Below are 14,515 nucleotides of genomic sequence, written 5' to 3'. Positions count from 1 at the left end.
GACATATATTTTTTGTTCTTTACATTTCCAAGTGGGAATGTTCATTGTGGTCTGTTTTCCCAAAGAATCAACAGTACAAATGAGTTCTTATGCATTCTAAATATTGCTAAATATTTATTTGTAACTTTGTTTTTGTGGGAAACAGTATTCCATATGGTCATACTGTAGACATCCTGGAGATAATTTAATATTGAAGGTTGATAGGGGTAGGCCTTGAAAGAAAAAGCTGAGAAGGGAAGAGATCAGAGTCCTTGAACCGTGTAGTTTGCCTAGCCCCACCTTGGGGTCTGCACGTCCACAAAGATTAATAAATTTTAGGCTCCATCTATCATGAGTTTATGTTCTGGTAAGGGAGATAAGACATATAATCGTTTCAGTATATGTAATATATTCAGTAATACCTGTTTTTTAAAAATTATACTTCAAGTAGAATACATGTTTTTATAAGATATTTGGAGTGCCATAGAGAGAATACTTATGGGTAAGAGGGTCAGAGAAAACATTAAGAGAAGAAAGTGACATCTCAGTATGACTTTGGGGGATGAATAGTAATTTTTTGATGAATCAGTGGAACTAGAGAAAGGCATTTTTTACAGGTTTGAAGGTGTGAAACAACATGATCATTTTCAGGAATGACAAAGCAGTATGATATTTAAAGGAGCAGAAAGTATGTGTTATACAAGAAGAGGAAAAGAAGCTAGGAAGTGATGAAGTATGTTTAACACCTTGTAGGAATTAGTGGTGTGGCATCTAAGGAAGGTAGAAGAAGGACAGACATAAAACCTTAGGCTTACTAGTTCTGTGAGATTAGAGGGAACCACATTCACTAAGTGTTTCCTGATGAAAGTTTCATGTTACATCAGTTACTTTTTCTCATTGTTCACTGTTATCTTTACAGGAGCCTTCAGTTTTAGTAATTTCCCAGTCCTTTCAAGATCACCACATAATCTCTCTTCTTTGATCGTTTTCCTTAAAGGATATAATTTCACACATTTTTTTTTATAGCAAATAGAGTTCTAAGAATGAGTCAGGTGTAAAACAGTTTAGATATTTCCAGGAAAGTGGGTTTGCAGTTAAATTGATGAATAAGATTTATATTTCAATCTAGACAGTCTGATTCATAATCCTTTAACTTGAGAAAGGCTATTTTAATATTCTCTATTTTCTAAGCAGTACTGTATACTTCTTGGTTAAACGTTTTTGAAAGTTTGATTGCATGTTTATATAACATCTACTGGAATAAATTGTTTTAAGGAAAGCCGTCTAAACTTCCCTGTAATAATTTATATGGCCTTACCTTTTTCTTAATTCAGGATAAATGTATCTGGCCCTTTGTTCCCTTAATAATAGCATTATGTTTATTTTATGGAAAATGCCACAAAATCATGCTGTTAGAATACAATGTTTTGGTTATTTTAGTAGTTTCTCATTACATTTATTAGGAATTAAAGTGTTTTGTTGTTTATTTGTATGCAGCTTAGTTGAGAAGTTATTATGTAAGAAAAACATCACTTTCGTTGCTCTTACAGCTTCTTGAGTTATTGTAAGAAAAAAATTGAGAAGGATGGCCAGTACTGTCTTGAAACAGAACTTTCTGTTTAATGTATTTTAAATGTAAAAAAAAAAAAAAAAATTGTTCTCAGTTAAATTAGAGATAAAGGGAAATGAAAGAGATTGAGGGATGCTATTTTGTAAATATCCTGTTTAAATAAGTGCTAGTTTGTGCCTTAAGTCAGAAAACACATCATTTGCCCCTTTACCATTCTTCATATGGTCTAAACTTTGCTTAAATTTTTAGAGAAGAAAGCAGTTATTAGCAACATCCTTTGGTGGTTCTTGCGACAGCTTTGTCAACATATTACAGATTCCTGTATTTCCTCTTCTCCCTACTTCAAACTTTCTAATAAGACAACAGATTCTTCTCACACTCAGAAAAAAATTGAAATATTTTTCTTGGGAGAACACTGGCTATATCAAATGGTTTCTCTCTTAGATTTCTTTTGTTATCCTGCAGTAGGGGCTTCCACATTTTAAATTGTACCTTTTGTGTGTTTCAAATTTTTTATTTAAAGTTTTACTTAAAATTAACTTTGGTGAATTTATGTGAATAATAGAGATGTTGCTGAAGCAGTTTTTTTTTCACACAGTATTTTCTCTGTGAAGACCCTGCGTTGTCAAGAGTTGTCTTCTCAGAAACAGTTGATTGGCTTTCATTTTATGCTAGAGTTTTCACTTGTTTCAGTTGTTGTAACTCATTTTTCTAAAAATATTTCTTGTCTTTCTTATCTATGTTGTTTTACGTATGAGAATATCATTTTACTGATTTTTTTTTTAAGAACAGAAACTCTCTGCTGTGTCCCCAGAGGATTAAATATTCAACCCTTTCCTCTCCATTCTTAGCAGTGGTGGATCAGAATGGGCCACTCTCCTCACACTCCAAGAGTTTTGTGCAGGGTAGTAGTTTATGGCAGAAGAAGCAGATTATGAAGTTGACTATGAAGGTCTCCCTGGTTGAATTCTAATTTTTTTTTTTAAAAAACAGAGTCTCTGTCACACAGGCTGGAGTGCAGTGGTGCGATCTTGGCTCACTGCAACCTCTGCCTCCTGGGTTCAAGCAATTCTTTGGCCTCAGCCTCCCACGTAGCTGGGACCAAACGCGTGTGCCATGATGCCCAGCTAATTTTTGTACTTTTAGTAGAGACAGGGTTTTGCTATGTTGGCCAGGCTGGTGTTGAACTCCTGGCCTCAAGTGATCCACCTGCCTCAGCCTCCCAAAGTGCTGGGATTACAGGCGTAAACCACCACGCCCTGCCTCCCTGGTTGAATTTTAAAAATATAGTTCTATATTAAACTAACTATAGCAGACTTTCTACTTATAGAAAGGTAGTATTCTAAAGGTTTGGAAATAGAACTTTCAAATTCAGAATAGAATTTTCCCATAGATGCAGATTTATAAATATGGATTATGAAATCAGACTAATCTATACAGACTGGCCCATAATATAAACTGGAATCAAACCAAAGACAATTGAAGTTAAATTGATAAGGTGGAAACTTGTGTTTCTTTTACATGCAGGTACTTGTGAAGAAACCTAGTGAGAGACTTGTAGAAATTTTGAATGGATACTCTGAAGAGTTTTTCAGATTGATGATACCATATCTATTATATCTAATTTAATTTTTAAAATACCAAACGAAATAAGAACTTTTGAGCATGTTTCTTCAGATTTCTTGACAGCCATATTTGTTCATTCTAAGAAAACAGTAATTGGAATCAAGTGGATCCCCTTCTCCTTGGAAAAGTCAGCATGTTAGCACTATTCAAAATACAGATTTTTTAAAAAGTGCATTTAGTACTTTACAGAAAATGTTGCTACAAAATAATAAAATACACATATAATACCATAACTGAATATGTGCATTCTAAAGTTATATATTCTCTAAATTATATAGTGCAAACTAAAACTCATATATAACACATTATTACCTATAGGCAATTTCCATCTTATAAATAAGACTTACACATGATATAGATGGCCTACAGCAATCATTTAATTCATTCCATTTTTGAAATAATGAACACTAATATTAATATGTTAGTTATTTTTTATTACAAGAATATAGTGTTTTAGCCACATTAGGAGTGTAATACTTTTCCAACCAGCCTATAGGAATTTATTAGCATTTTTCTAATATATAATATATATTTGAAAAATATATTTGAAAAAATGTATATTTTTATTTGAAAAAATGTGTATTTTTAAAATATATTTTGTATACATTTTGAAAAAATATATATCACATATTATATATTATATTTCAAATATATATTATATATTATTTTTCAAATATATATTATATCTTATATGTGTAAAACCTGTGTGTATATATAATATATAATATATGTAATATCAGTATATATATAACAATATCTGTGTATGTTTAATATTATATTATACAGTATATATTACTGTATTATTTTCAGGAGGAAGGGTGGTAGAAGGGATAGGAAGGAAAGAAATTTTACAATGAGAACTGACTTAATGAAACCATTAAGATCATTCCTTTGCACTCCTTTTTTCTCTTTCTCTGTTGTCTCCATTGCCTCTGAGGAACCTAAAGTTGAGAACAGTTGGAGTGAGGAAGCTGGGGAATGGAGGAGAAAGCCGAGCAAACCAGTTGAGGAATAAGTATGTTTGTGAGTAGGAGGCAGGGAATACAGAGACAACTTAATCCCTATTCATTCCCCTAGTTCCTTACATTTCAGAATATATCCCATCAAAGTTGAAAGCTTGTGTCTTTATTATTAACACAGCTACCCTGAAAGCAGTGGGAACTCTGGCCTAGAGAGTACTCTTTCTCAGTGGTGCAATCCTATCCCTGGTTGCTGGCTGACAGCAACAGGGGCAGGGCTCCTTAGGGTGCTCTGAAAGGAGTTAGGATAGAGTTAGATTGTTGTTTGGATGTTTGTAAATTTGGTATTTTAATTTATAAAATTGGGAGTGCTCAAATGTAAGGCACAAATAGAAATGCCAGTGAGCAAAATATCAGAAGATTCTATCAGGAAATATTCTGGATTTCAATCTGAAATGTCCATATTCTGTGTATAATATGCCTTTAATTTTATTTTAATGTCACGCTTTTAATGCCAATAATTAAAACCAATTAGAAAAAAACTGCACGTATTTAAGAAAATATTTTACAAGTCCAGCCTATCAGCCATGTATGTTATTTTAGCTGCACATGTTTTAAACCAGCCAGTTCTTCACAGAGTTAAACTATACTTTCAAGTTTATATTTTCTGAATTCCAAGGGATAAGAGGAAGCATAGATTCAAGTGCATTGTAGCATTAAAGGTGATTTAATAATCAGTTTGTTTTCATTTCAACTTTCTCATTGTTTTTTGTCTAGGGGATAGTGGTCCTAGAAGAATGTCAACTTCCAAAAGACACTTTGAAAAAACAAATGCAATCTGCAGACCAAGCAGCTTCACTAAACATTCTAGGGAATCCTCAGGTTCCCCAAGAGTGTCAAGATCCTGTACCGGAACAAGATTTTGAAATGTCACCAAGCAGCCCTACTTTACTTCTTCGAAACATCGAAAAACAGGTAAAGTCAAAGTAAGGATATCAGTGGTATGAAATGACTTTTCATCGATTTTATAAACTATTCAAATAAACATCATTATATGTGTATCTTCCTGGCATATGGGTTATTAAACTAGGCCATTTGGCATTAAATACAATTAAAATATTTGCCATATGACTGGTCTCATTATAATACCAATATAATTAAAATTAAATATGATATGTAAAGTAATGGTATTGTTATGGCTATAGGATGATAATTTATTTTTACAGGGATTGGAAAATCTTTTTTCTAACAAAATTGTTTATCATTGGATTTTTTTCAAGGAGAGAGAACAGTGGTACCCAGTTAATGTGTCTTAATTGGTGTTTGACTAATTTATTGATCAAGATTTTTAGTGAAAGGTAATATTGGAATATGTATTTCTTCATAAAAAATGATTGTGTAAATGGAAAGTCAAAAAAGCTCCTAACAATTACTTTGATTCCAAAGCCTTCCTTGATATCTAAATTCTATTGTGGATAACTCCACAAGCTTAATTATTCTGGCCAGTATATCTTGTATCTGTCCTTGGAAATTGAACAATTTATTTTGATTTAGACTTTAGTGGCTCTTAAACAAACTCGGTTTCTAGGACTTTTTTACCTTAAGGCTGAGCCATTCTTCACCATAGTTGCATCATTACATTGTTTCTCTGGGAAATGATACAGATTCATGCCTGCCTGCATCTGAGTTTTTCTGACATACCAGGAAATAACTAAATACAGGTTACTGTCTTGTTCCTGATAAACCAAAATATGGTATAATTTCTTCCACCCTGTATTTGTTAAATTTATAATTGCCCAGAGTTTTTCTTAATTGGAATGTATAATCAAGGCACTTATGAATATTTTGTAATTTAGAAAGCTGTTTGGTAATTATCTGATGTCAAATTATAATGCACTTGACCATATAGGCAGTGATTTAAATTAGTTTTTGTTATATTTCTATATTCCCACTTTCCTCTTTCTTTTCCCTCCCCTCATTCAATAGGATCAAGTTGTTTTGATCCTAGTTCAGTTTGATCCTAGTTGTTTCACATTCTAGAGTAATTTATTTGCTTACTCAGTCAAATCTACTTTCACCATCTTTAGGTCCCTACTTATTCATTGGAAATTGTAATCTGATTAAATTAATTCTAAGATATTTTCATTTCTAAAAGATTTCTTGTACTTTTTCCTTTCTCCTTGGTATCCCCAGTTTTTTTAGGTTGGACCTGAGATGACATCAGAACTGCCTAATTTGCGGATCCTAGTTCAAAATGAAATTGTGGAGCCCTTTGTTAAAAAGTTATGAATTTAAAGACAGTGACAGTAGAGCACTAAGCAAGCATAGCCCCCATCTGCGCTCAGCCTGGTGCACCGGTTGCATGCCCATGAAGCTGGCCTTGTGTAGCATTTTAGGTCTCATTGCTGATGAACTGTCAGGGGGCTTTGATAGTATAGGGAACCAAGAGTTGTGGGAGCAGTAATGGCTCCATGTAAGGAGAGCAGAAGAAAAAGATTCAGAAAGGGCAGCAGCAATTACTTGTAGAGGTTATTAATAAATTGCCTATGAACAAGTCATTTGTTCTTGAAATGTAATAATGATTTTTATAGGCCAAGTTTTAAAAGCTTAAGTTGCTTTTAAATACTTGTTGGCCAGGCATGGTAGCTCATGCCTGTAATCCCAGCACTTTGGGAGGCCAAGGTGGGCAGATCACTTGAACCCAAGAGTTTGAGACCAGGCTGGGCAACACAGGGAGACCCCGTCTCTACCAAAAATACGAAAATTAGCTGGCCTTGGTGGCACACACCTGTAGTCCCAGCTACTCAGAAGGCTGAGGTAGAAGGATCACTTGAGCCCAGGTGGCAGAGATTGCAGAAAGCCAGATGGCACCACTGCACTCTAACCTGGACGACAGAACTAGACACTATCTGAAACAAACAAAAAAACTTGTTGCAGAAGATAGTCTAGGAGTGAGTTAAGTGGTAGGGATGGCAAGCCCATTATTATGCATGGTTTTCTTAGGATAATCTACTGATATATAACTGTTCACTCATAATCTTTCGACTTGACTAAGGTAGTTTTGTTAGAGTTGGAAGTTAAAATATAAAGGCAATATTGAGTTGTAGACCATCATTTAAAAAATAACTTATTGATTCATAGTATTAATACATGCTCACATTGTTAGATAATATATAGTTCATAAATTGAAAAGTATTAATACCTTATTTTTAGTACTTTAGGTCAGCTGTTTGCAGCATTTTTGGCATGAGGGACTGGTTTTGTGGAAGACAATTTTTCCACAGAGTGGGGGTGGGGGGATGGTTTTGAGATGAAACTGTTCCGCCTCAGATCATCAGGCATTAGAGTCTTATAAGGAGCAGCAACCTAGATCCCTTGCACGTGGATTTCACAATATAGTTCGAGCTCCTATGAGAATCTAATGCTGTGGGTGGTCTGACAGGAGGCAGAGCTCAGGTGGTAGCTCTTGCTGGCCCTCTGCCCACCTCCTGCTATGCAGCCTGGTTTCTAACAGGCCATGAACAGGTACCCATCAGTAGCCCGGGAGTTGGGGACTTCTGCTTTAGGTGATTTAAAATGAATTTGCTACTGGTGTATTTACATTATAAATCTTGTTATGAGTAGCTAGTGTTTAACTTACAGTTGATTAGTTTTTGTTTTCAGAGTTCAAATTATGCTTCTCTTAATTTTACTTTTCTCATTCACATTTTCTCTGTGACTTTTCTATTCCCTGTATTGCCCATATGACTCAGGTATGCGAGATTTTATTGGGCCAGAGTAGGCTGATTCTTAGGGTAAAGATAGGGATTGTAATTTTCCCCTTCCTGGTCCATTATTCACATATATCCAACTAGAGACTTCCAGTGGCTTAAAAGATTTTAGATGATGTTTTTTGGAGGTAGAACAATCACAGGAGTGTTTTAGTGTTTCCAGTCAGAAGATATGAGATACTTCAGAATTTATTTGCGTGACTAAACTAATGATTACTTGCTAAATGGATGAAGAATCCATTTCTATTGGTGATTTCAAAAATGAGCTTTAATCTAAAAACTGGGTAATAATTTTTAAAATGACATCATTAGGTGCATATTATCTTGAAAATAAATGATGAAAACATTTCAAGGTCTTTCTCATGAAAGACTTTTTGAAGGGATAAATATTAGTCTTTATTATATTATTTAGTCTCATTTCTAATAGCATGTTATTAGTTTCATACAAATGAAGCATTCTAAACTAATTATTCCATATACCCCTTTATTTCACAATAGAGTATCTTGCAGTATTGAAAATGTTGAACTACATCTGTATGTTTTAAAAAGTTAGTCACACTATATTAAGTAGGAAAACTAGGTTTTAATTAAAAGTATATGTGTGCATGTTGAATGTACACTCATGTTTACATATACTCAGGAAACTTAGTCTGGAGGGAGAAATATATACCTAAATGTTAGCTCTGGTTTTTCTCTTTGAAGTATGATTACAGGTGACTCTCTTTTCATTTTTAAAATGTCTGTATATTTTCCAATTCTTCTATGATGAATTACGGGTGTAATGAAAATAGTTGTCATTCTTTTGTAGAAATGTACTATTTCTTTTTATGTGGCCTTTGCTTATTATAATTGTGATTGTTTGAGAATACTATTTATACATATTATAATAATTTAATATTTATTACATATATTTAAGTTTGGGACAAATGTCAGTGAAATCTTAGGTGCTAATAAAAAACCTTGATATTTTTGAATTAGGAAAAATATTGAGAAACAGTGTGCTGTTAGATTTAGGCCTGAATTTGAATCTTAGTTCTGTTTCATACCAACTTTATAGCCCTTGATCAAGCTACTTAATCTATTTTTCTTTGCTAGAATTTACTCATCTGTACTGGTATTAATAATAGTAATGTCAATACCTCTAATACTGTCTTCTTTGCTGGTTAGTTGTACAGATTAGAAATATTCTATGTGTGGTGCCTGATATAATGCCTGGCACATAGTAGGCACTTAATAAATTGTATTTGTGGTTTTTAATTATTAATTTTCGTGCCTCAAGGGAAATATTATATAAAGGCTGTTAGCTGGGTTCAAATGTGTTAGATGATGGGATGGGTAGATGAAGGAACTATAATAAAAAAAGGATATGGAAAAGAATGTGTAATTAAAGTATAGATTTATTTGTAATAATGGAAAAATCAGTTGTATAAATTGTCTATCTAATAAAATGTTTACTGAAATAAAAACGTGTGTCATGAGACGTTAAGCATTAATTGGCACTATACGTGTGAGCTTTAACTCACATTTCTTGCTTAGCAGTAGTAAAAGGTTGACTGTTTCCTTGCAGAGTGCACAGTTGACTGAGATCATCAACAGTTTGGTTGCCCCTCTCAACTTGTCCCCAACTTCATCACCCCTCTCTTCCAAATCCTGTAGCCATAAATGTCTGGCTAATGGCATTTGCAGGAGGTAGGTATCAATGGGATAGCTTAGCTTTTAAATTTGACTTTGCCTATTATATCTTATTTTGTTTTGACATTTTAAGTATTATAGCTACTTTTTAAAATACATTAGGGACTACTAGAGTACAATTAGTATACCATGGATACATTTTTTGATAATATTAAATTTATACAATTAAGGTAATGATAAATCTAGGAATGAGGGAGAAAGATTTCTGGGAAGTTTCATAATGTTTCTTAAGAAAAGAATAGCAGTGATAACATTTGCTGTAGAAGTACTGCCTTATTTACGATACCTTCCATTTTGTAGCTTTTGTATTCTTGAGCTCCATGCTGTCCTTGCAATGCATTTTGAAGAAAAAAGACCCTAGATATAGTTTAGGCACAGAAGATTGGTAGGTGTCACCCATTAGATTCAGCTTAAGTTTTAATCATTTTGTATTTTAGCTTTATATAAGGTCAATTTTTATCTGACTATAATTAATAACTCTGATAATTATTAGCAATTTATCTGTGTTATATTAGCAAAAATTTATATTTTATGAATCCTAATCCTTTTTTGGGAACAGCATTTGTTCTACTTTATTTTGTTTCCTTTTCTCTTAGAACTTTTCCTTTTGAAGATAAAATTAGAAGACATACTAATAGAATATCATTTTATGTGTGCGTTGTCTAATTTTTTTCAGGTAAAATTGGAATGTTGGCTTCTTTGCTTTGATTACCGTAGAGAGCTAAGTGTAATTTTATATTGGGAAATATTTGTATTAAAATTATATAATTTATTATTTTAATAACTTTCTAATATAGCATAAAATGAAAAGTTATACCATGGTGAAAATTATGCTAAGTAGCCATCAAATTCTTTGTGAGATTAGTGGATATAAACAAAGTCTTAAAATAAAAAGCTGAGGTGGGCAGATTACATGAGCTCAGGAGTTCGAGATCAGCCTGGCCAACGTGGAGAAACCCCGTCTCTACTAAAAATACAAAAAATTAGCCAGGTGTGGTGGTGCGCTCCTGTAGTCCCAGCTACTCAAGAGCCTGAGGCACAAGAATCACTTGAACCTGGGAGATGGAGGCTGCAGTGAGCCAAGATCGCGCTACTGCACTCCAGCCTGGGCGACAGAGCAAGACTCTGTTTCCAAAAAAATAAATAAATAAATAAATAATAATAAATAAGCTGACATTTGATTTTTATTTCTAATTGGTTATTTTGAACATCTAATCTTTAATTTATTGTTTTATTTATGTTGAGTTATGTATCCATTGTTCTATCGTGGGAACAGTTCTATTGGTTTTGCTTTATTTTTTCTCGACTTTATATTCCTTCCTCTTATCAGTGATAAAACATGTTGAAAGTAAAGATTCTCTCATATTGTATGGGATAACTATGATATTTTCATTTATGAGAACATACCCTAATTAGGAAAGTCAGAATGTAGGTGAATTTTAAGCTGACCCATAAAACACATCAAATTGGTGTGTAAGCATTGTGATTTGGGGCTAATCCCATTTTAGATAATACTTTGTTTACCTAATCAAGTAGTACAGGGTTGCACACATAGTTACATGTGTGTGTTCATGTGTTTGTGAATTTTCATTTTAATATACTTGCCTGTATTTCTGGTCATTCATTTGCAGAGCATTGATTGCATAACTATTTATTGTATGTCACATAGTCAAAGTCCTAGGGACACAAATATGAAGACAGAAGTCTTCACTTGTGAATAACTCAGTCTGGTTGGTGAAACATGTAACTACTTAATAAAATACTATGTAATAAAAATGGAATTGTGTGTAGTTGTTTGAATAGTGGCTTTTAATAACTGTTAACACTTGAAAAAGATACCTCATAAAGATATGTAGATCCAAATGAAAGAAATGGAAAATTGGCCATGGTTACTAAATTACATTTTTTTAATTCTGTCTACTAGCAGTTGAAAGGTTTTTGTTGAAATCAGCTACTGAATACTGTCTTTCTTCATGTCAATTAGTTGTTGCTGCAGACTAATTGAAAAGATTTGCTTTTGAAAGTTTTAACAAGTTCAAAACCTATGAAAATGTTTTGATAGATTTAAAAGCAGATAAAAATTTTGTGTTTCATATTTCTGAAGTGTGCTGATATGTTTTAATTAATGACATTTTTGGCAACAATGAACTCTTTTTAAAATAGTTGCTACATAATGTGTATTTCAAAAAGCATTTATTTTCTCATTTTTTGTCAAAATATCATATTTTCCTTGCAGGAAAGGTATTTATTTTCTAACATTTGCTCGATAATGTAATACTTTATCTACTTTTTATCAAAGAGAGAGTGATCAAATTTAGAACAATTGATAGTTATCTAAAATGCATAGTTTAAGTTTAATAGTTCTTTGTAAATGCTTTGTTACCAGATAACCAGCAAACTACCATGTGAAACAAAAGATTTTGGGGGATACTGCTGACTCCTGATTTCATTCAAATGTTTTGTAAAGATTCCATAAATTGTGATAATATGTATAAAAAAGTCTACAAATCTATTTAACCAGAAACATAGAAACTAGACTATATTGCAGATAAGAAGAATAATAACACTGAAGGAAAAGTAGCAAATTTTGAGGAAATGTGGTCTATTGTTTCATACCCCAAAGAGAGTACTGAAAATATCTGTTGGTTTTGTCAGTAATGAGTTGAGACTTTGGCAAGAGAGACTTTGACAAGAGCAGGATGGAGAAAGAGGTAAGAATGAATTAATAAGAGAACTGGAGAAGAAGTGGAGAGAGGGAGTCAAGATTACCCTTCAAGGCCACTGATTTTAAAGACCATGATAAAAGGGACATACAAAGTCACAGAAAATATTTTTGTTTTTAAGATGGAGGAAATTTAAGCATCTTTATTAAAATAAAGGGAAAGGAAGGAGCCACAGGTGAGAAATGTAGAAACACCTTATCACAAAGTTATGGAGGGATCTTATTACAGAATATAATATGCCTGTTCTTTAAAAGTAGCATGAAATAGATTAAGATAGGTGTGGATGCATTTGTTTCTGAGGTGATTATAGACTAGTTAAGAGTGGTAAAGGGAGCCTGAGGAGCTTTGACAAGCAAAACATTTTTCCTTTTCCCTTCTTCCTTCTCATTTTCTCTCCCCTCCTCTCCTGTCCCCTTCTTTATTTTTGGAGCCTGAGTAACCACCCTTAGGAAAGGGTGTTAGTGGTTTATAAGAAGTTTTTTTTTTTAATCCCTTAACTATAAATATGTTTATAATGAAAAGTACTTAATTGATGCTTATACAACTAGTTAAGAATTCAACTTTTAAAGTATTCTCTAATTGAACTTTTTATAAAATAAATACATAGTAGTGAAATTCTACAAATCTGAGTTTTTAAATATTATTCATGTTTGAGAATATTACTATAGATTTTTAAAATTAATTGGAGGTACAATTTTATATTATAGCATTATATGAAATAGCTTTGATTCAAAGATCTCTGGATTGAAGTAATGTGAAATGTATCTCTGTGAGCCTTTTGACACTGGGAGTAGAATATGAAATGAGGTCTAATTTTATTTCTTATGTCTTGCTATTTTCCAATACCTTTGTTATTTTTCCTTCACATAGTTCTGTATGAAGAAAATATCTTTCAGATTCAAAGGTTTATATGAGTAAGGGCTTAGTCTATTTAATGGTATTTCAGACTTGACAGTTAAACCACAAAGCACTTTCTGAAGACGTCCTTGTTAAGCGTATAAATACTTCTCAGAAGCATATAAATACTATTAATGTGTTTATGTATTTATAATAAATGGGTAGGTAAGAAAACTCATAAATATTTTTCAAAATTATAAAACATACGTAACAGAAACTTACCATTTTGACTATTTTTAAATATAAGTTTAATGGCATTAAATACAATCAAAATGTTGTGTAATCATCACCACCATCCATCTTCAGAACTTTTTTTATCTTCTCAAACTGAAACTCTGTACCCACTAAACAATAACTTCCCATTCTTCCTTGCTCTCAGCTTCTGGCAACTCCCACTTTACCTTCTATATGAATTTGACTACTCTAGGTACCTTATAAGTGGATCACACAGTGTTTGTCCTTTCGTGACAAACTTACTTTACTTACCATAATATCAGAATTTATCTACGTTGTAGCCTGTGTGTCAAAATTCCCTTTTTAAGGCTGAATAATACTCTCTTTTTATATAGACAACATTTGATCTGTGGATAGATATTTGATTGCCTCTGTCTCTTGGCTATTATGAACAAGGCTGCTATTAACATGGATGAACAAATATCTGTTTGAGTCCCTGCTTTTAATTGTTTTGGGTACTCTAGAAGTGAAATTGCTGGATTATGTGATAATTCTGTTTTAAAATTTTGTTTATTTCAAAAATGAGAAATTAGCAAATGTTAATTGCCAAGCCAAAAGCGAAGAGAAAGCCAGAGCTCAAAAAGTAAGCAAAGCACAGCAGTCTGCTTTTTTTGAGGCTAAATTTAGACAAAATTAAATCGAAGTTTTGATATATTTTGGGGGAAGGGAGGAGAGAAACTAAAACTAAATCCAGCAAAATCAAGCTGAAGTTTTAATAGATTAAAGATAAATCAGGCTGGTTGAGATGGCTGATGCCTATAATCCCAGTACTTTGGGAGGCCAAAATGGGCAAATGGCTTGAGGCCAGGAGTTCAAGACTAGCCTGGCCAATGTGGCAAAACCCCGCCTCTACTAAAATACAAAAATTAGCCAGATGTGGTGATGCATGCCTGTAGTCCCAGCTACTTGGGAGGCTGAGGCCGAGAATCTCTTGAATCCAGGAGGCAGAGGTTGCAGTGAGCCAAGATTGTGCCACTGCCCTTCAGCCTGGGTGACAGAGTGTCTCAAAATAAATAAATAAATAAATAAATAAATAAATAAATAAATAAATAAATAAATAAATAA

General features: G+C 33.0%; 1 protein-coding gene across 9 annotated transcripts in view; it reads left to right on the top strand.

Annotated features, from left to right (window-relative positions):
• KANSL1L (KAT8 regulatory NSL complex subunit 1 like) overlaps nt 1–14,515 on the top strand; it is a 138,467-nt gene that overhangs the window by 59,940 nt on the left and 64,012 nt on the right. For all 9 annotated transcript variants that reach the window (XM_023220076.2, XM_023220043.2, XM_023220057.2 and 6 more), the window contains exons 4-5: nt 4,912–5,109; nt 9,472–9,593. In XM_023220076.2, the coding sequence (XP_023075844.1) occupies nt 4,912–5,109; nt 9,472–9,593 (320 nt within the window). The remainder of the gene's footprint in view (nt 1–4,911; nt 5,110–9,471; nt 9,594–14,515) is intronic.

This window comes from Piliocolobus tephrosceles, chromosome 11 (genome assembly GCF_002776525.5).
Source record: "Piliocolobus tephrosceles isolate RC106 chromosome 11, ASM277652v3, whole genome shotgun sequence".
In the NCBI taxonomy this organism is placed as follows: Eukaryota; Metazoa; Chordata; class Mammalia; order Primates; family Cercopithecidae; genus Piliocolobus; species Piliocolobus tephrosceles.
Note: the sequence above shows the minus strand (reverse complement) of the source record. Positions and strands in the feature narration are given on the sequence as shown.